Raw genomic sequence first — 20,570 nt, 5'->3', positions numbered from 1 at the left:
GTAAACTGACATACTACTTTGGAAAACTACTTGCTAGTATCTACCCTAATGGAATAAATGCACCCCCTAAATCCCAGCAATTCCACTCCAGGATATATAATCTACAGAATAGCCTGAAACTGAAAACTACCCACCAAATGTTCATCAAGACTAGAAAAGACCAAAAAAATGTATATTGACACAATGAAGTACTACAGAGCAATGAAAATGAACACATGACAACTGCTTGCAATAATACATATGATTCTCACAAACAAAAAGCTGTGCTAAAGAAGTCAGATATATTCTAGGTGATTATTCCATCTACATTAAGTTCAAAAACAGGTAACCTAGTCTATATTATTAGAAGCCAGGAGAGTGGATACCCATGAGGGGTGAGAGTGACTGCAAGAGGACATGAGAGGGATCTGGGGTGTTAGGATTTCTCAGTTTCTTGATCTGGGCACTGTTTCATGGGTGTATACAGTTTGTGAAAATTCATCAAGCTATACATTTACGATGCATGTACTTTTCTCATGTATATTGTAGTTCAATAAAAAGTTTCATTAAACTCAGTATCAGTAAATTATGAGGCAAAGTTTTTGTCAGTTATTTGTGTTGTTGCTATTTGTTTTTTATACATAGGTCCAGAAAATAATGTAATTTTCTGCTTTAACAATTCATAAGTACTCCTCCATTTTCAAATACTAAAAATAGTAACTTTTATGGTTATACAAAAACTAGACAAGTCTATGCTAAATAAAACCATTCATCTTAACCGTAAAAACACAACAAAAAACCCTCAAAACTGACATTTAGTGAAACTAAGTCACCATGGACTTCAACATTATTTAGCAAATTTTGTCCACTACTATACTAAGACATACTATGAGTGATAAATTGAAAATACTGGCATATGTAAAATTAACCGGTACACACCAATGTACTTATTCATATATTAAAATGAAAGGCATAACGTGAAACTAATTTTATGAAACAGAATAAAAGCCAAAGGATACTTTTCCACTGATCTAAAATTTATTATTCCAAATCTAAAATTATTCCAAACTAAGAAAGCAGCCATACTCTATTTAAAATATTCTATGGTTTTATTAAGGAGTCAGACAACTCAAAGAGCTTGCAAATAATTTATTACCAAAAATAAAAGAGAAAAAAGGAAATGGGGGAAAATGCAGACATAAACCATATAAAATCAGACATCCTGTTAGATCACAGTAAAGGGCAGGCAAATTAAAGAAGCAAAACAAAACATTCATTAGAGACTAGGGGCCAGCAAAGACAGTGGACTCCATACATGGTTAAAATGGAAAATTATAAAATTATATACATGATGAAATAAGCTGGATAAGATAACAGAAATACAACAAGAAAATCCCTCAATCAATTTTTCTTTTTGGAGGTACAAGAAGTTACTATCAGTATCCTTTACCTCATACAGCCAAACAAAATATTTAGAAATAATGTGAATACTGCTTTTGGGAAGATTGGCCTTCAACATCTCCCATGTAGAACACTTTGGAAATACATTCCATTTTTGTTTATCACCATCTCACTCCATTCCACATTAAGAAATTGCTAATCTGGTTATTAACCTTAAGAGAAGCACAATCACAAATCTTATACCTCCCTAAAAATCAACATTAAACCATAATGTCTTCTACATTATTCCATTCATCATTGTGCTCCAAAATTATTTCTAAACTACATCAATTGGAATTTTGTGTTGTTGTGTTGCATAACAACAAAAGAACTGATGTTTGGGACTTCCCTGGTGGTGCAGTGGTTAAGAATCCGCCTGCCAATGCAGAGGACACGGGTTCAAGCCCTGGTCCGGGAAGATCCCACGTGCCGCGGAGCAACTAAGCCCGTGCACCACAACTACTGAGTCTGTGCTCTAGAGCCCGCGAGCCACAACTACTGAGCCCGTGTGCCACAACTACTGAAGCCTGCGCGCCTAGAGTCCACACTCCGTAACAAAAGAAGCCTCCGCAATGAGAAGGCCGAGCACCACAACCAAGAGTAGCCCCCACTCGCTGCAACTAAAGAAAGCCCGCACGCAGCAACGGAGACCCAACGCAGCCAAAAATAAATAAATAAAAATTTTAAAAAAAGAACTGATGTTTTTCCTTACCAATTCATATTCATCAAAAAGTTGTATGAGGGAAGGTGGAATGAACATATGAAAGCCCTGTAAAAAAGCATTAATCTGAGGCTGAATGGCTCTTGTCATTCGAAGTTCAGTGACAAGCTGGACATACTCCGCCTATTAAAAAAAAAAAGTTTCTGTGATGATTTCTTTTTAATGTCACGTACTTAAGATACTATTGATATAATCATTTCTCATTTAAGAGGTAAAGGTTTAGAATTCATTTGGCAGAAATATTCATACATCTCAGCAAACCAGTAATCTACCATTCACTAAGCTGTTTAGACCAAAATCCTAAGAATCAATCACCCAGGTTTCTCTCACACCCTCTATCAGCAAGTGCTATCAGATCTACCTGAAAAAACATTCTCAATCAGACCTTGTCTCACCACCTCCACTTTTAGCACCTTGGTCCAAGCTGTCATCATCTCTCACCTGGATTACTGCAACATCTGGTGTCACGGCTGCCTCTGTTTGCCTCTGTTACTGCTTCTTCTCCACACCAGAGTGACTTTTTAAAAATACGTATATATTTTTTACATATAATTCAGATCACATAACCCTCCTTCTCAAAACCCTACAATGACTTCCTATGACCCTTGGAGTGAAGTCCAAACTCCTTTCCTAGTCCATAAGGCCCTAAATGACCCAGCCTCTGCCTTGCTCTCTCATCTCATTTCCTTCCACTTTCCCCTTTGCTCCCTCATGCTATCCCACAAACACAAGCTTGCTCAGGCCTCCGTGTCTGTATACTTCCTGGTTTCTCTGACTGAAATCTCTTATTAGACTGTAATCTCTCTGCAAGCAGGGGCTCTGTTTTGTTTACCAGTATATATACTCAGCTCTTAAAAAAGAGGCTGTCACTTTGTGTTCAACAAATAATGTGATGAATGCATACGTTCTACAAATTCATTTAAAACACACTTAGAACTTGATAAAAAGACTCATTTAAGTGTAGCCTATTTGATTCTGAGTTAAGGTAACCTATTTTCACACATTTTCTTTTTTTTTTTTTCACATTTTCTTTTAAAATACACATCATCATCATCGAGAACAGTGTCATTTAAAATTTAACTAGCAATAAAAAATGTATTTTGGCTCAAACAAAATGAATTATCATCACTCTCTGTATATAAACCCTACCATTGTTATTATTCATATATTTTAAATTACATCTAAATGAAACTTTGAGAGTTAAAAGCAATATGCTGTATATAGTTCTCACCTCCCAGGAACAAATGCTCTAAACACAGAGGGAGAAAACCTATCTTAGGCCCGTTCCTTTAATATTTTTTTTTTTTGGCACTAATCTGATGCTCTGTTCCCCCCGCCAAAAAAACGACAGGCACTGAGCCAGCAAGTTATACATGATTCCGGCTATGAATTCTCCATACATCTCAGACCTACAGAATTGTCACAATGGATTACTCACAGCTCTTCCCAAACCCTGCACGGCTCCTTCTGCAATCTGGCACAGGGAAAGCTACCATCTCTGCTATTCAATCTACTCCCACCCCAAATCCCACTCCCAACCGCCCAAAGGTTTTCTCCATTGTACAGGAATTAATCAGTTTCTACAAGTTACATCCAGGTAGTTACTAGAGAGAGGGAAATAGAAATGTGTGCCAAACAATCAAACAGAAACACAAACTAAATTTTCAGGATCCAATCTAAAAAAATAATATATATAACACACTTCCAAGTAATAACCAGCAATGATTTCAGCATTAACACATGATTATCTTTTAACTGATGTCTGTTCTAACTAAACTGCTTAATGAACATACTAAAATTTTTCTGCTCCATTCATTCATTAATAATTATGTATTTCTCTCAAGACGTTTTGCTTTTATAATCTTAAGGTACTATTCACTAATAATTATTCAAGACCTCAAATTATGAAGCATGAACTGCTCAAGTACACTTTATTTTAGTTTGCCATTGTATTCCATATTTATCAGAATAGTACACACTCTTTTCTATCAATTAATTCCTATTACTTCCTCATACATTCTATTTTTAAAAATTAATTTCACAAGTATACTAATGTCCCCTCTAATATTATTTCCCACATTTATTTTTGTAGCTCTGGCCCACAGTTATTGGATATCAATTTGTGAAAAATCAGCTCCTCCAGATACCAGTCTCCATATTAAGTTAATTTAAATATGGACAAATCTTGGTCTAAATTATTTCTCAGTAAAATAAAATCCTAGCCATCACAAATTCTCCTGAGTTGTTTAGTAAAGTAAGAGTTTTCCAGGTAGTTGAAAGACAACTGTGTTTAAGAGAAAAAATCTAAATCCAGCTGCTTCTAAAATGTTTCCCTGCCTCCTTAAAGAGCACATCCTCAGAGAGAATAACACACATTAACATGTTCTTGATGACACAATTATTACTACGAACATCCACCGTTATCATACACTAACATTCTGACAGTTCATACTGTACAGAAATACACTGGTTGCATTCCCACCACCTACGAAGGCATCCAAGGGACTCACCCACACACTTCATGCCCTTGAGTAACTACATCAAATACCTTAAATGCTCTAAGGAAACAGTCAACATGTAGATGACAATCAGTCCACAAAACACTGGCATAAAGAGTTGCTCAAATAAACATTAAATATAAAGGAAACCTAAAATCCCACTTCATTCTAAGGTATTTAAGGAGATGATATAACTTGGGTGTGGGGGGTATTTTTATCCCCAATAGATGCATACGTGCTCCCACCTGAGTTGTACTGTTAATTCTTTGAGGGCATAAGATAATACCAGATGCCACAGAAGTAAACTGGAGAATTAACTAAAGAATCTGAGTTAGTACCTGTTCTGGTGAAATAGTTATGTTTACAGAAAGCTTTCAACTTAGAAAGCCTCAGCACAGAGATAACAAAATAAAAAAGGGCCTTAGCAACTTTTTCCTAGCTCAACCTCTGAGCCTCATAACTGATATAAGATAGGTAAGCAAAGAATAAGTGCCAAGGGAAAAATAAAAACACTAAAATTGAGATTCAACTTTCAGATATTATGTTCCAGTTAAACTGCATGTCTAGTTACAGAAACATTTTGTTTTAATTATCTCCTAGTCTTCTGAATGTGTGCAATGAATAGTATCACCCCTTGGAAATCTTCCTTAAAATTTTAACTTCGTTTCAGGCTTTGAATCTAAATTATGTCTTCTTACGAGGAGTGGTGGTAACGTTGAAAATTGACACCTTTTTTTTGAAGCTATTTTTCTTCTTGAAAATTTTTTTCACGATTTCTTGATATATATATATATATATATATATATATATATATATATATACATATAAAAACCATGTTTACTTAACTAATAGTTAACTTCTAATAGTGAAAGCAAAATGTTCTTATCCCAAGTAAGCTGATAAACTTGGACATACTTGTAAAACTGTTTGAAATAGTTATTTTTACTTTTAAATTAACAGTTTAAATGGCATTATGACTGGCATAATTCACTATTTGAATATAAATCCTTTAGTAATAAAAGCTTCTTTCCTGGGCTTATCCACTTGATTATTATTGCTCTGGTATGTAAGAGTTTTCATTGAAAATTTCTCCACTGAAAACTCAAAGGATACCAGATTTCTTCTGCAGGAATAAGTAGATATAAGAAAAAAGAGAGGCACACTTTTACAATGTAACATTTTCCAATAATTTATCCTTTACCAATATATTCTTATTTTTAAGGTCACTAATTAGTTATAAAGATTGATAGTCTGATAAAAATCCTATTACATCAGTTTCCGTGGAACAAATTCAGTCATTGAAAATAGTGACTCTTCAGGTTACCATTACAAGGATTTGGTGATTGTTAAAGTGAATTTTTAGAATATACCAACTAAAATGCAAAGAAAAGTATGTTCTCCTTCACTGACAAAAAGATACTAAAGATAATTTAAAACCCAATCTAAAAATACTCAATATGGAGAACCTTAGACCTAAACTGTTTTAAAAGTTTTCAGAGTAATAAAAAGATCTCTCATAGTATACTTTTCTGAAGATACACATAGGAATCCACTTTAAGTCAATAATCTATATAGACAAGCTCGTATTTTGTACTTGGATGGGCATCAAATGTGCTTGTACGTGAAATAAATCAAATTAAACTAGCAATAAAATATAAGGTATTAACCAAATAAAAATGAAATGGAGGAAAACATACTAAATTTTTTAATTGAAGTATAGTTGATTTACAATGTTTTGTTAGTTTCAGATGTACACCAAAGTGATTCAGTTATATATATGTATACATATATTCTTTTCCATACTCTTTTCCATTATAGGGTATTACAAGTATTGAGTATAGTTCCCTGTGCTATACAGTAGGTCCTTGTTGTTTATCTATTTTATATATAGTAGTATGTATCTGTTAATCCCAAACTCCTCATTTATCCCTCCCTCCCCATCCTTGCCCTTTGCTAAACATAAATTTGGAAAACACACTAAATTTGTATTTGCTACCTTGTTCATATTCACTGCCTTAGTAAATGAGAGGCCCAGCAGTTACACAACCATACAGACCTCGATTTAAACTGAGGGTCTACCAGTTACCAATTTTGAGCCCTTAGACAGTTATTTAACTATCTATATTCTAAAGAAATATAGTGTCGTAGTTACAAGCTCAGGCTTGAAATTTATAGACTGTCTGGATTCAAATCCACCACTTATTAGCCTTGTGATTTGGAGGAAAGCTACTTAACCTCTCTATGCTTCAGTTTCCTCACCTGTAGAAAGGGGTATCTATACCTCATAGGATTGTTTAAGTGTAAGTTAATACACATAAAACATTTTTAACAGTGCCTAGCACATTATAAACACTTAATAAATGTAAGACGCTTTTATTATTAAAGCTGTTTCCACACTGAATGAATAGAAATAACTATCTCAAAAGGCTGTTATAGTAAATGAGAAATGCACAAAGACCACAACTCGAATAAATGAAATATACACAAAGTATGCAATAGGCAGTGGCTATTATCATCACTAGAGAACACAACTATGGGATGAGGTTGATGACTAGGAGAATGACACCACCGCCCATCATTCTGGAGCCCATCCACCTAAGTGGCTCATTCTGGAGTCCTTCTTCTTTTTCACCTTCCCAAACAGCTAATTACCATGTTCTATAAATTCTACATCCTCAAAAGCTGTCTCATTTTCTCCATCCTCACTGCCACTGTCTTATAAAATCACTCATGCATGCTCCCCAATCACCTATCAGTTGCCCTGACTCCAATATTGCCCCATTTCAACCCATTCTTCACACTCCAAGCTGAGATTGGTGTTGTTTTCCTTAAAAAACAGAAATTCAATCATGTCAGTGCCCTCTACAGCATCTGCAATCATCCCTAAGCCTTCAGAATAATTTTCAAATTTCTAATTGTGGATGCAAAGTCTTTCAGAATTTGGTCCCTGTCTACCTCCCCCAGCTCATCTTTTCCCACTCATTTACTTTGCAATCTAAGCTAAGATCTACAACTCTGACCTACCTGTGGTTCCCCAAACATACCATGCTCTGCCATCTCTGTGCCCTTCAGAAATAAGCCCAGAACATTTCCTTCTCCCCTTTCTTACTCCTATCTGACCACTTAATGCTTCTCCTCTATAACTCAACTTCCATGCCACCTCCTCCATTCCCTGATATCCTGTCCCATCTCACCCCATTTTGTTCTCTCCCAGCCTTAATGAACTTTATGATTAGTATGGTAAAAGTGTTGTTAACACTTAAAAGCCACCGAGCTTACTCTTCAGTACTAAGAGCTAGAACTGAAGGTCTAGCAAAAATATGTCACTCCTAACTGAAGGTTTTATGGTTCCAAAATTTTATCTTTGGTCAAGAATTTAAAAGTGAAAGTGAAAAGTTAAAGCAAAACTTTTTAAAATGCTGAAAATACTATTTAAATGTAAATATGCAGCTCCTGGTAATTCAGCCATTTTCCAAAGTGAAACCAAGTGATCTTATTTTTTCCTCTAGATTTTAAAACAAATCATTGACAGATATAAAATTAAATTTAAAAGAGAATTTTATTTCAAATATGGAACTAATATATACTGTTCTGCCTACATTACTTGTATTTATTAATATACTTCTTTTTAAACAAAGGTATTTTATCTATTTGGTTTTAGTCTATAATTACCAAAGCCTTTCAATAAAACTTAGGAATAAATGACTCCCCCATGTGGAGATTAGCTTATATCGACTTTTTCTTACTAACACGCTTGGCAAGTCATTTAAGCTTCAATATGCTTAGAAATTCTGAAGTTGATGCCAAATGTGACAATTATAACTTTATACCTAAAGTTAAGTAAGTAAAAGGCTGACCCTAGAGTAACAGAAAAAGTTCATGACAGAAATGTATGTTAAAATATAACAACACCTCTAAAGAACATGGTTTGAAAATTTTATTTGTAAATTGAATAATTTAACAATTCTAAATCAAGTGATCAATTTAAGATGTTAGTATGTTTTTAAAGATTTTTAATTTTAAAAACTCAGGTTGCTTATTGCACAAACATTAAATGCTTAAGCATCAACAATTTGATATACAATTACACTTGACCCTTACTGGTAATACTAGAAAAATGAGAGGCTTATTTTATTGTGAGAAATGTTTGTATTAGAAAACCAAAAGCTCAGAATTAACATATTAGTGATTGAGATCCTGCTTTTACCTCTATATTACTGAACCTCATCATCAAAGTTAGCCTGTCATTAACAAAACAATGTCAATAATATAGTTAAATAAAAATGTGCTAAATTTAGAAACAAAACTTCCAAGCTCTTTAATGTTACAGCAATATTCCAGCCTCACGCTAGACTCACGATCAAGCCTCAATGTAAGTGTATTCTTATTTGTTATTATTTATTAAATATCTTCCTTCTTTCTAGATTTTAATACAAAAACACAAATGCAAAAGAAGAAAATACGTATTTTAAAAATCTAAACAAAAATCATGTCATATGGAAGGGAGGCTGTTAGGAGATACAAGTATAAATATAGCTATCTACCATGCAATTGTAGAGCCTTTGAATTGAATGAGCCTTTCCACTTTTCATATAAAATATATCTGAGAGGAGTGACAAATCCAATCACCAGAGAGTGTATTCACAGATAGGAATCATGTATGAGATTCTCTCATGAAAAGCAATCACTTGCTTATAATGAAGATTTTATGACTTCATTACCCCTAATTGAGAGGAGGTATCCATTGTAAAATAAAATAATAAATGCACTATGAGGTGGACAATCTAATAATTAGAAGATTATTTTAAATTTCCATTCACTGGCAAGTTCATATAGATTCAAAAAATTATTTTAAGCATTTTACTACTTTAATCTTCTAGAGTTTAACGTGACTCATTATATTAAATCAAGTAAGATCTACCTCAGTGTGATTACTTTTACTAACAGGATGAAGAACCTTAGACTTGAAACTAGGAGACCTGGGTTTTGGCCCCAGCTTTACCATTAACTCTTCAGGCTTCAGCGTCCTCATGTGTAAAATGAGAGGGTAGACTAAAACTTCACTAAGTATAAATGTACAAAAACTCAGGTCCTGATTTTATATTCAAAAACTAAATTTCTATTTTTTTTAAATATGTATAGTATCTAAGTTTCAAAAGGTAAAATTACGTAGCTTAATTTAGGTCTTCATTCCTATAGATATGTGAAACCTAGGAACCTATTTTTATAGAAAACTATCCAATAAAAACTAACTTTTGTGTTGTGTTTTTCAATTTACAAAATGCTGGTACCAATTCTGTATGGGAGGCATTGTTATCCCAAGCACACAGAATAGAAAACTGAGGCTCAAAGAGGTTAAAACAAGGCCAAGTCTTTTGGCCTTTAAAAAAAAAAACCAAAACTATATTTTACTATATCTCTAGTCTACAAAATGATTCAGCGGACATTATTTTTTAAGTTAGCTGATTCTGAAGCTGTCTTGGAATTATAATCCAATGAAAGGAAAGGAAAAAGGTTTTAGTCCTGTTTTACCAGAAGTTGCTACTGGTAAGTGATAGAACTGGAATTCCAAAACCAGATTTTCTGACTCCCAATTTCCTACATAATCTATCAAAACATAAAATAAAGCTGTATTATATATTAAAGTAATATAACTTTCAACAGTGTAATTTAAAACATGCACCAAGTTTTTAGAAAATATGTACAAACAGGAGATATAATAATAAATAAAAAGAATCAAGTTATAAAGTTAAAAAAAAAAATCAAGTTCAGAGGTCCCGTAGAATTTACTGCATCCCAAAAGTATGTACAAAGTTTAAACACTGGGATTTCTTCTTTCTATTGGAACTCTTAATATCGTACTTCTAAAACATGAAATAGTGATCTAGTGCAAATATGATATTGATGTAGGTTTATATTTCTAATCAAATGTTTTGATATGCTGATGCCCAACTTACACAATCAACTGAACTATGCTCTAGGCTGCTTCAGGAACTGCCTCAGCATATCTAACACAACAATGAAATGATCCTTTATAATTCGAAGTCTGGTATTTGATGGTTTAGTTAATTTAAATATTTTATCTGTTATAAATGTTACAAAACTCTAACAGTAAAAGTTTTCCTGGCTAGTGCCAGGAGACTTTAGAGTAATTAGCAAACTATCAGGGCTAAGTTACAAACAATGGCTAAGGTAAAACTTCAAATACTTACTTTGTTATTTTGTGTTACAAGAATACTTCCACCCCCAGGTTTCAAAGGCACCTCTTCCATTGCTCCAAACACATCAGTCTCAACAGAAAAAGTTAGTTCTAGACCCAAATCACTAATATCATTATCTAAAATCCACTGCAAATTTTTGGCATATTCTGGATCAATGGATGCCACATCTTGGTAATTCACAGGAATACCTAAAAATGCAAACATACAGCAGTTATATTCTAAATGTTTCTGCCTTTCCTTATCTGTTTAATGGTGAAATACTGCCCTCTACAGATACTCTGTAAAACTGCAAAATATAATCCAATTCACAGCATGATTTAAATGAATGTTAATTCCTGAATTTGGAAGTCTGTAAATTTAAGCTTACATTTCTACAATGTAACCTTTCTTTGAAACAGCTATTCAGGAACTTATTATAAACTTTAAAAAGTGCCAATTCTCTTAAGTATATTGATATTAAAATGCATTTTTAGCATAAACATACACACACTAAAATAGAAAAAAAAAACTTTTTTTAATCAAAAATGTAGGTTATTTTTTTCTTTCCCTCAGGCCCCCAAATGCCTTACATACACAGACTGTCTCCAATCAAAATAAAAATTATTCACCCAAAATGCCACCATTTATCTACTTAATTTTCGCTAAAGCCTATAAGAAAAACACTTTAAATAAATGCCTAAGGAAATAACAATGGAGCCATACCAAGAATGTGCTTGTAGAATGATCTCGTGAAGTAAATGTTCACCAGCTGCCTATGGTTCAGAGCTAATCCCAAAATCTGTCCAGCAAACCGGAAATAGTTCAAGTGATCAGGATTTACATAGGAGTTGCTATTAGGTTGAAAAGTTGTTCCTATTAAAATAAAGACAAAATAATTTATTTTTAAGAACTTGCATAAGAGAGATCATTTCAATGCAGGTAAATTAGTTCACATACAACTGCAGCAAAGCTAAGGTTACATTATGTATAAACATTCTTCAGCAAAGAATGTTCTTTGTGGAATATTTAACAGTGGAATTGGAAATACTAAAGATAATCATTAATTCACACATACTTATCAGAATAAGTCTTTGTGCAGAGAGAAAATTTTAGAATACTTTTCACTGAAAGTAGTTGGAAGAGGTGTCAGAGAGATCCTAGAAATACATACACACACACACACACGCACACACGTTTTCCCAGGCAGTGTGGAAATAACTACTTAGGCTATGAATTAGGGCAGACATTGTCTCATTCAGCTATACATGCCCAGCGTAGCAGGTATTCACTACATTTTGCTCCTTAAGGAATTGAGCACTACAAGAGAATAACTAAAATTTTTAAATGTACAACTGTTTTCCTCATGACAAATAATCAAGTTTGAATAAGTACCACTGAGGTATAAAAGTAAAAACAGCATTAGCAATAGTTATTGACTATTGCCAAACTCTAGTGCAATGGAGGGTAATTCCAGTTACATGAAAAAAAAGTCTGGAAATAGATAGTGGTGAATGTACTTAATGCCACTGAAGTGTACACTTTTAAATGGTTAAAATGGTAAATTTTATGTTATGTATATTTTACCACAATAAGAAAGTCTCAAAAAAAAAATGTAGTGCAATGGAAAAACCTAATACCAAGATCTCAACTTTAAATAACCTTCCTTATTTTTTCTGTGTGATCACTACCTCTCATTCATTCAACAAATATTTACTGAGCTCATGCTATTTACTTCTCTTCTAGGTACCTGGGCAAAAAGAAAGACTGATAAATCTAATGAAATAGCATCAAAAATAAACAAAGGAAAAGTGAAAGTATTGGAAAGTGAAATGTTTGGCCATTGAGCATACATATTTTAACTCTTTGTGCTTTGCTGGTCTTTGATTTATCAGTGCTGGCACTGGACTAAATTGACATGACCAGTAAGTTTACTTAGATATAAGGTACACATTTGGAAGCTTATGGCTGAATGACTTAAAAGGGCCACATGAAGCTAGTCACCCACCGTTAAGTACCTTTTGAGAATCATTCCCAGTCATGATATAAGATTGGGTATTAAAAGTCAAAGCAGGGACTTCCTGGTGGTCCAGTGGTTAAGAATCCGCCTTCCAATGCAGGGGACGCGGGTTCGATCCCTGGTGGGGTAACTAAGATCCCACATGCTGTGTGCAACTAAGCCCACACACCACAACTAGAGAGCCCGCATGCCACAACGAAGACCCAGCACAGCCAAAAAAAAAAAAAAAAAAGTCAAAACGAAGTTTTGTGAGATGAAGAAAGACTTCAAAGACAAACATAACCATTATTCCAAAAATACAATATTCTGAGAATAATCAGAAATACTTTTACCTATTTCCTCCCCTAGGTCTGTGTATAATTCCTTCTCTAAGTACTTTCTGGGAAATTTGGGTTATTAAAAAGAATAGATACAGAGAAATCAAAAGAAAAAAAGGAAACAAACGGGGGAAAATGTCTTCAGGAAATGAATAATAATTTTTAGCTCGAAAGTGAATTAAGATAGAATATAAAGTTTATGTCATGTTTTAAGTTCAAAACCAATAAAACTGTGACATTTCATCATCTCAGAAAAACCCTATTCAATAAGAAAATATCATTTTCACAGAATAATAATAATAGCATCGGGCTTCCCTGGTGGTGCAATGGTTAAGAATCCACCTGCCAACGCAGGGGACAAGGGTTCGAGCCCTGGTCCGGGAAGATCCCACATGCCGCGGAGCAACTAAGTCCGTGCACCAAAAGTACTGAGCCTGTGCTTTAGAGCTCGCGAACCACAACTACTGAGCCCATGTGCCACAACTACTGAAGCCCATGCACCTAGAGCCCGTGCTCCGCAACAAGAGAAGCCACCGCAGTGTGAAGCCCGTGCATCACAAAGAAGAGTAGCCCCTGTTCGCCTCAACTAGAGAAAGCCCACGTGCAGCAACGAAGACCCAACGCAGCCAAAAAAAAAATGAATAAATAAAATAAATTAATTTTTAAAAATATTTTAAAAATAATAATAATAATAGCATCTAATATTTATTTCTGATTTTTATGTGCCAGGCATTGGCTAAGCATTTTTACACATCAGCTGATTTCCCACTATATTACAAAACATAGGTTATCACCATATTCAAATAAGGAAATCAAGGTCCAGAAATATTACATTTATTGGCACAAGATCATAGCAGAAAAAGGGACAGAGCTAGGATTCACATTCAGTGGAATGCGCCAAAGGCCAAACTCTTAGCCACTCTACTACACTACTATTGCTCTATAGTAAGCATCTTAATTTAATTAGAAAGCAAGCTTTAAAGAAATTACTACATACATTAGGTCTATCCAAACATTCCCCACATATAGGAACCCTAAATGTAATTTTCTTCTTGTCAACTAAACATAAGAACATGAAAATATTTCATCTATATTTTATTAATATTACAGCCCCAAAGAGAAGACATACATGGCTTACAAAAAGGACGAATCAGAAACTATGGTCTACGTGCTTCATCATATTATCTGCTATAAATTTGTAGAATAAGCACCTCAACTAATGATTCCACACCAAATCTGTTTTTCAGATATTAAACTAAATAATCAACTCAGAATAAGGGACTATAAAGAAAAGAAATAAATCTATAATACAATGTTTTAATGCTAAATCTTGCTTCAAAGATTAGGCCTAAATAACTAAACTAGGGCCTCGTCATACTTGTCGTAAAATCACAAAGACACTAAGTTCATCTCAGAGCAAATAATCAAAGGTTACAGAATTAAAGTAGGAAGTCCCATATTCCTAAATAATTTCAAATACACCGAACGTGTCTGAGGAGCCCATCACATAGGTGAATACCTGCAGTTCCCAAGCATCACTGCAGCCCACCCCCACTTGCCTCTCATACAGTCATCCTTCTTATTCAATGGAGATTTGCTGCTGGTTTGGTTGGATACAATAGGAAACTACAATTAATAAGACACTCTCTCCTTATAGAAGAATTTAAACATGGGGAAAGAAAAAATTTTCAGGAAATGAAAGCAACTGAACAAAGCATTTAAAAACTGAAATCCCACCTTCACTTGGATGTAAATCTTTATTAAGTTAAAGAACTCTCAGGTATATCTTATACAAATGAGGTGGTAACCATTGCCATCTAGCCTACAGTATCAAATTACAATTCAGTAGGTAGCAAACATCATTTCAATGAAGAGAGTGTTTTATTTGCATTACATGGTTAAATAAGAGCTTTTTAGTTACCAACTCTTAATGTTTTAAAAGGGCTGAAAACAAAGTTACTATAAACAAACAGATTATAAGTTAAGATTTAACACACCATGATTTCTAGACTTTGTTTTTAATGACCAATAACTTTTAAGAGTTGGAAACTCAAATAGGGTTAGCAAATTTTAACTTTTCCAACACGGACTTGTATTTTTTTTAAGTTCATCTACTAGCATGATTTTATAAAAGGAAATTTTAACTCAAGAAAGGTAGACTAAAGGACGATCCTTAAATTGAATAAATTTAGTTTTATTTTATACAAAGAACTGATGAAAACTTCTTTGAGGCCAGCACTAGTCCTTGAGGCAAGCATTTGAGAACCAACTGTTCAGAGGAAAGAACGCTAGGCTGAGTCAGGTTCCACTCAAGATCCTACCACTCATTAACTGCTAACGTAAACAAAAACCCTGAATTTCAATGTCCTCTTCTATGAAAAGGGAATATCCAACCACCCTAGCTCACAGGGCTACTATAGGAATAAAAGGATAAAATGCACTGAGGTAGTCTGAAAATGTGACAAGTCACAGAAAAAGTCATCTAGACTGTACAACTTACCATCAGCTGACTGGGTAAACAATGCATAATCAGGATTGACTATCTCATTAGACAGAATATCAAACCACTCACGCACAACACCTTGACCCTGAGTTCAAGAAAATAAGATTAAGTATCAACAGAAATATATGGTGAAATTTTTTTCTAAATAATAATAACATTAAAATTATATTAAATTTCTTCCATTATCAATTAAATATTAAACTTTATTGAAGGGCATTTCAATCTTTTAGAGACAGTGATCTTAACAACACTTATTTTTATACCCACCATGCCTTCTTCTCCATGGAACCGTACCGCAATTCCTTGCTTTAGCTTTGCACAATTTGCTTTTGACACAACTTCACAGCTACTCCTAAAAATAGAATCTAAATATGTAGCATTGGTTAATTTTACATATTAAAATTTACAATAACTTGTATTTCGAGCCTCACACACACATCACTTTGTTAAACATACCTCTGTGAACTAGCAGGATATCATTTTCATTCACTGGCCTGTGCACCATGTCTGAATCTGGCTGTCCTGAATGCAAATGTTCATAGAACCATTCACAGCGATCTTTAAATGGCTACCCCAACAAATAACAGTGAAATATGTTAGCAGTATTTCAGTCACTTAACTGTCAGATTTACTTAACTAGCATGCTAAATGCCCTTTCTACAAATAATCATTCTTAGACCTTTATTTATAATAAGTAGTTCTAGATAAGGTTCTGATATTTCATCCACTATTCACAAAAAGGCAGATCTGAGCTGAAACACTTTGACTACCTAGAGAGCATATTTCTTTTAATTCCCTACATTATCAACAGAAAAGACTTGATAAATTAAAAGAATTCAATATCAGACATACAATTGAACACACTCTCAATTTCTTTTAAACCCAAGAAGGCTTGTAAGAATGAATTTCCACATCCAGAAAAATTATGTTGCATGTTCATTTAATTTTCTATGAAAATAATCTTTACGCCTAATTTTAATTTCTATCCTTTGAATATATGCAGCAACTAGAAAGGAATTTGTTATCCTTTTTTCTTCCCTTCCTCCACCCTAAAAACTGAAGAATAAGATCTTGTGAACAGTAAAGAAAGTCTCTACCTTTTGTTCTTCTGCCAGATATGCAAACTGTAAGTGATTTGTAATTTTATTCATCAGAAAGTATTATTGAGTACCTAGGATGTGCCAATACTCAGGTAACATAAGAGTTGTAAAAATTTCATTGCTGAAAACTGTTTAATACAGTTAAAGAGATGAGAATAACATTGGAACAATATAACATATAATGATATCAAGTTCTAAACAGTGAAGTACAGACCACAGTGCATTAAGAATTCAGAGATTGTGCAGATAAGTGGAGTACGAAGGCTTCATGAGGTCCTGGTCTGAACCAGGACTTAAAAGATGGGTGGGTTTTGCTCAAGCAGGAGGAAAAGAAAGCACACCAGGCTAAGGGAGACAAGGAAAAAGGCTCAGAAGGAGAAACCGTGTCTCTGCGGAAGATGCAGTGAAGGCGCCGGCATAACCCTACACATATTGAAAGAAGGAAGTTTTTGTAAGTAAATCAAGGACATAATTATGGATCCTTCGAATCAAGTAAAAGACACAGTGGCCACTGAAGATACCTGGTCAGAGGAATAGCATGATAAATGCACTCATTAAATGAGAATAGTACCAGGATAAAGGGAGGCCATCTAGGCAGCAGTTGAAATAATAGGTATAGAGTGATATGGTCCTGGTCATGGTAGGAAAGAAGAACAATGAAGTAAATATGAAAGACATTACTCCTCTGAATAAAGAAGAAAAGTAAGAGAAGATCTCTAGGGGCAGAACTTAAAATCAGAAACAGCTTAGAGGGGGAACCCCAGCACCACACCCGTCTACCCCACTCCTAGAGGGCACTGGTGGAAGACAACGAATGAGGTTTTATATATTCTGAATTTAAGGTTACTTGGGATATAACTACTAAGAGCTTAGAGATAAATACTAGAACGTTCTGCAGCTGAGACATTAGAAAGAGAGTCATGAACAAAGCTGAAATTGGAGACAAGGTAATGTCCCTTGTTCAAGAGATTAAAGATATAGGGACAAACACCAAGAACAGAGAAGTTTATGATCACAGGTCAGGATTGAGAATTTGCTTATTAGCAAATGATACACACAGCTAGAAAAGTCAAAGGAGAACCAGGGTGGTGCAATACCACAAAAGCCAAGAGTTTCAAGAGATAAATACGATCCATGTCCAACACCACAAAGAGGTTCTCTCTCATGCAATTTTTAGGATACCAGTAAATTTCTTCATCTGAGCTAAACTAAACATTTGTTTTCTTCAAAAGACTTAAACATCTTTTTATTAATTCTTAATAAAAATATTTTTATGAAAATAACTGGTGCAAGATTAATTTTTGCCTTTCAATGTCTGTTCTTTCAATAAGAAAAGAGTAAATGTTCCCTTTTCCAAAGTTAAATGTATAATTTTGTCCATACTTCTAGCAGTTTTCCACATTTTGAATAAAACGCTGCTGTTGTTATATATTCATTACTGGTCATATAAATATTTCATTTTTAGTAAACAGGCTAGAATGTTAAGTGCTTGAAATTTTAATGCTGATTATTCCTAAAACTTAGGTAAAAGAGGAGAGAAAAAATATTACACAGAAGTAATGTATTTAAATATGGGCTTTGAAGTTTGATAAACATGGTTTGAAATCCTGGATCTGCCACTACTAGGTTTGTGATCTTAGGGGAATTACCAATCCTCTCAGAACTTTAGTTTTCCTACCTGTAAAATGGGGGAAATAATACCTACTTCAAGGGCTAATTCTGAGGATTAAATGAAATAATGCAAATACAGAACAAAATAATAATAATTATAATCATAAATTAACTAACGTTTATTAAAGCATCTATAAGCCAGGTACTGTTTTAAGCTTTACATGCATTTTCACATTTAATCCTCACAACACTCTGAGAAAAAGGGACTTTTATTATCTCCGTTTCATGGAAGAGAAAAACGCAGCACCAAGAGGTTAAGTAATTTGTGCAAATACTCAACTCCCAGAATGCTAATAGATGTTGTCTTATCACTCACAACAATGTTAAAATTATTGCGAATAAGTATTTTAAATGACAGTAAACTTATTTGCCATTATAAGATATTTAGTATTAAATTCTATCCTTCGTATAGAAAATGTGGACCATTTGAAAATAAATACAAGTGGCAATTTTTTTTAAGTAATTCAAATGTAACATTAAAAGGTACAAAATGCTACCTTCAAAAGCTAGTAAGTTATCTGTTAAGATCAAAACATCGACACACACATCCATATACCTACAGAGCCAAAGAGCACATTTCTGAATGTAAACTTTCTACCTGCATTTCCATAAAATATATCACAAAACAGGACTGATTACAGAGGCTCTTCTTAATAGTATTTGTACAGCAATACAAAATGTCTCTCCCTTTAACTACCAGGCCACCTGAAAACCACCAACAGAAGAAGTCAATCCCTTAGCAGAGGTAGTTGTTTTTGTTTTTACTTTTTTTTTAATAGCCTCCAAGTTACAGAAAATTTCTTAGTATAGTACAATGGTGCGTTTTTTTCCCGCTAAGGTGAAAGTAAACTGCTAACATGATTTCCAGTCACCCTTAAATACTTCAGTGTGTATTTCCTACAAACAAGAGAATTCTCCTACACAAGCAGTTTACAATTAGCAAAATCAGGAAATTGACACTGATACATTACTATATCTAATCTTCAGACCCCATTTCAAGTTTTGCCAGGATCCATATAATATCCTGTATAGCATAATGACTCATGAATTGCGTTTAGTTGTCCTGTCTCTTTCATTCTGGCACAGCTGTTCAGTGTTTTCTTAATTTTCATGACCTACATTTAAAGATTGCAGGTCAGTTATATTGTAGAATGTCTCTCAATTAGAGTTAGTCTGATGATTTCCCATGATTAAATTCAGGGTATGCATCTTTGACAGGAATATCAAAGAAGTGATACCATATTCTCAGTGCATCCTATCAGCTGGCACACTGGTATGTCTGCTGTGATCACTGCCAAGCTTCTCCACTGTAAAGTTCCTTTTTAATCTTTGTAATTAGTTAGTATTCTAAGAGGAGATACTTTGAGACTATAAAAACATCCCACCCTTCATCAAACTTTCCATTTATTCATTAATTCTTTCACTAGAGGCTTATGGGTTCCGATTTTATTTGCAATATTTTGCCATCATTATTTATTTTGATGTTCAAATTGTTCCAGATTTGGGCAGTAGAATCCATTCAAGTTGGTCCTGAATCGTTCTGACATAACCTCATAATTCTTTGCACAACTTTCTGGCACAATAAGATGATCCAGGCTCATCTTGTACTTTCTCTGAATTAGCCATTTCTCCAACAGGCTCTCGTTCATTGAGAATGGTATTCAGAGACCAAGAAATGGATGCCAGGTTTGCTATATCTATCTAACCACATAGGAAACTATAAGTTCACAATGATATCTCCAATTCCAATCCAATAGTACATGATTCATCGTTTTCCTCCATTTTTTAACTTTCTCCAACAGTGAGACACATTATCTTTACTATACTGACTTATTCAATCAACTGCCCCACCTCATACATAATCAATCTTCTGTCACTGACATGGACCATTCACTGCATAGATACCCTATACCCCACTCAAGCTCTGTCAAACTACTCTGAGCAACTGTCACCACCCTGCACACTGGACATCCTCCATATACCGCGCCAACTCACATACTCCGTGCTGAGCTCCCCTTCCACACAAACACCCTCCTTAGCACGTCCAAGCTCCTCACTGGGCCACCACTATGCAAGTGGACACCCGCACTGGTCAGGCAACAAAACCCCCTCTGTGGGTCAAAA

At 34.3% G+C, this 20,570-nt stretch overlaps 1 protein-coding gene across 2 annotated transcripts in view; it reads right to left on the bottom strand.

The window, feature by feature from the left end:
* Positions 1–20,570, bottom strand: part of HACE1 (HECT domain and ankyrin repeat containing E3 ubiquitin protein ligase 1) — a 95,121-nt gene that overhangs the window by 12,804 nt on the left and 61,747 nt on the right. For both annotated transcript variants that reach the window (XM_007190630.2, XM_028168710.1), the window contains 6 exons: positions 16,132–16,243; positions 15,943–16,040; positions 15,673–15,760; positions 11,562–11,711; positions 10,851–11,047; positions 2,132–2,263 (listed from right to left, as the gene is read on the bottom strand). In XM_007190630.2, the coding sequence (XP_007190692.1) occupies positions 2,132–2,263; positions 10,851–11,047; positions 11,562–11,711; positions 15,673–15,760; positions 15,943–16,040; positions 16,132–16,243 (777 nt within the window). The remainder of the gene's footprint in view (positions 1–2,131; positions 2,264–10,850; positions 11,048–11,561; positions 11,712–15,672; positions 15,761–15,942; positions 16,041–16,131; positions 16,244–20,570) is intronic.

This window comes from Balaenoptera acutorostrata, chromosome 14 (genome assembly GCF_949987535.1).
Source record: "Balaenoptera acutorostrata chromosome 14, mBalAcu1.1, whole genome shotgun sequence".
NCBI lineage: Eukaryota > Metazoa > Chordata > Mammalia > Artiodactyla > Balaenopteridae > Balaenoptera > Balaenoptera acutorostrata.
Note: the sequence above shows the minus strand (reverse complement) of the source record. Positions and strands in the feature narration are given on the sequence as shown.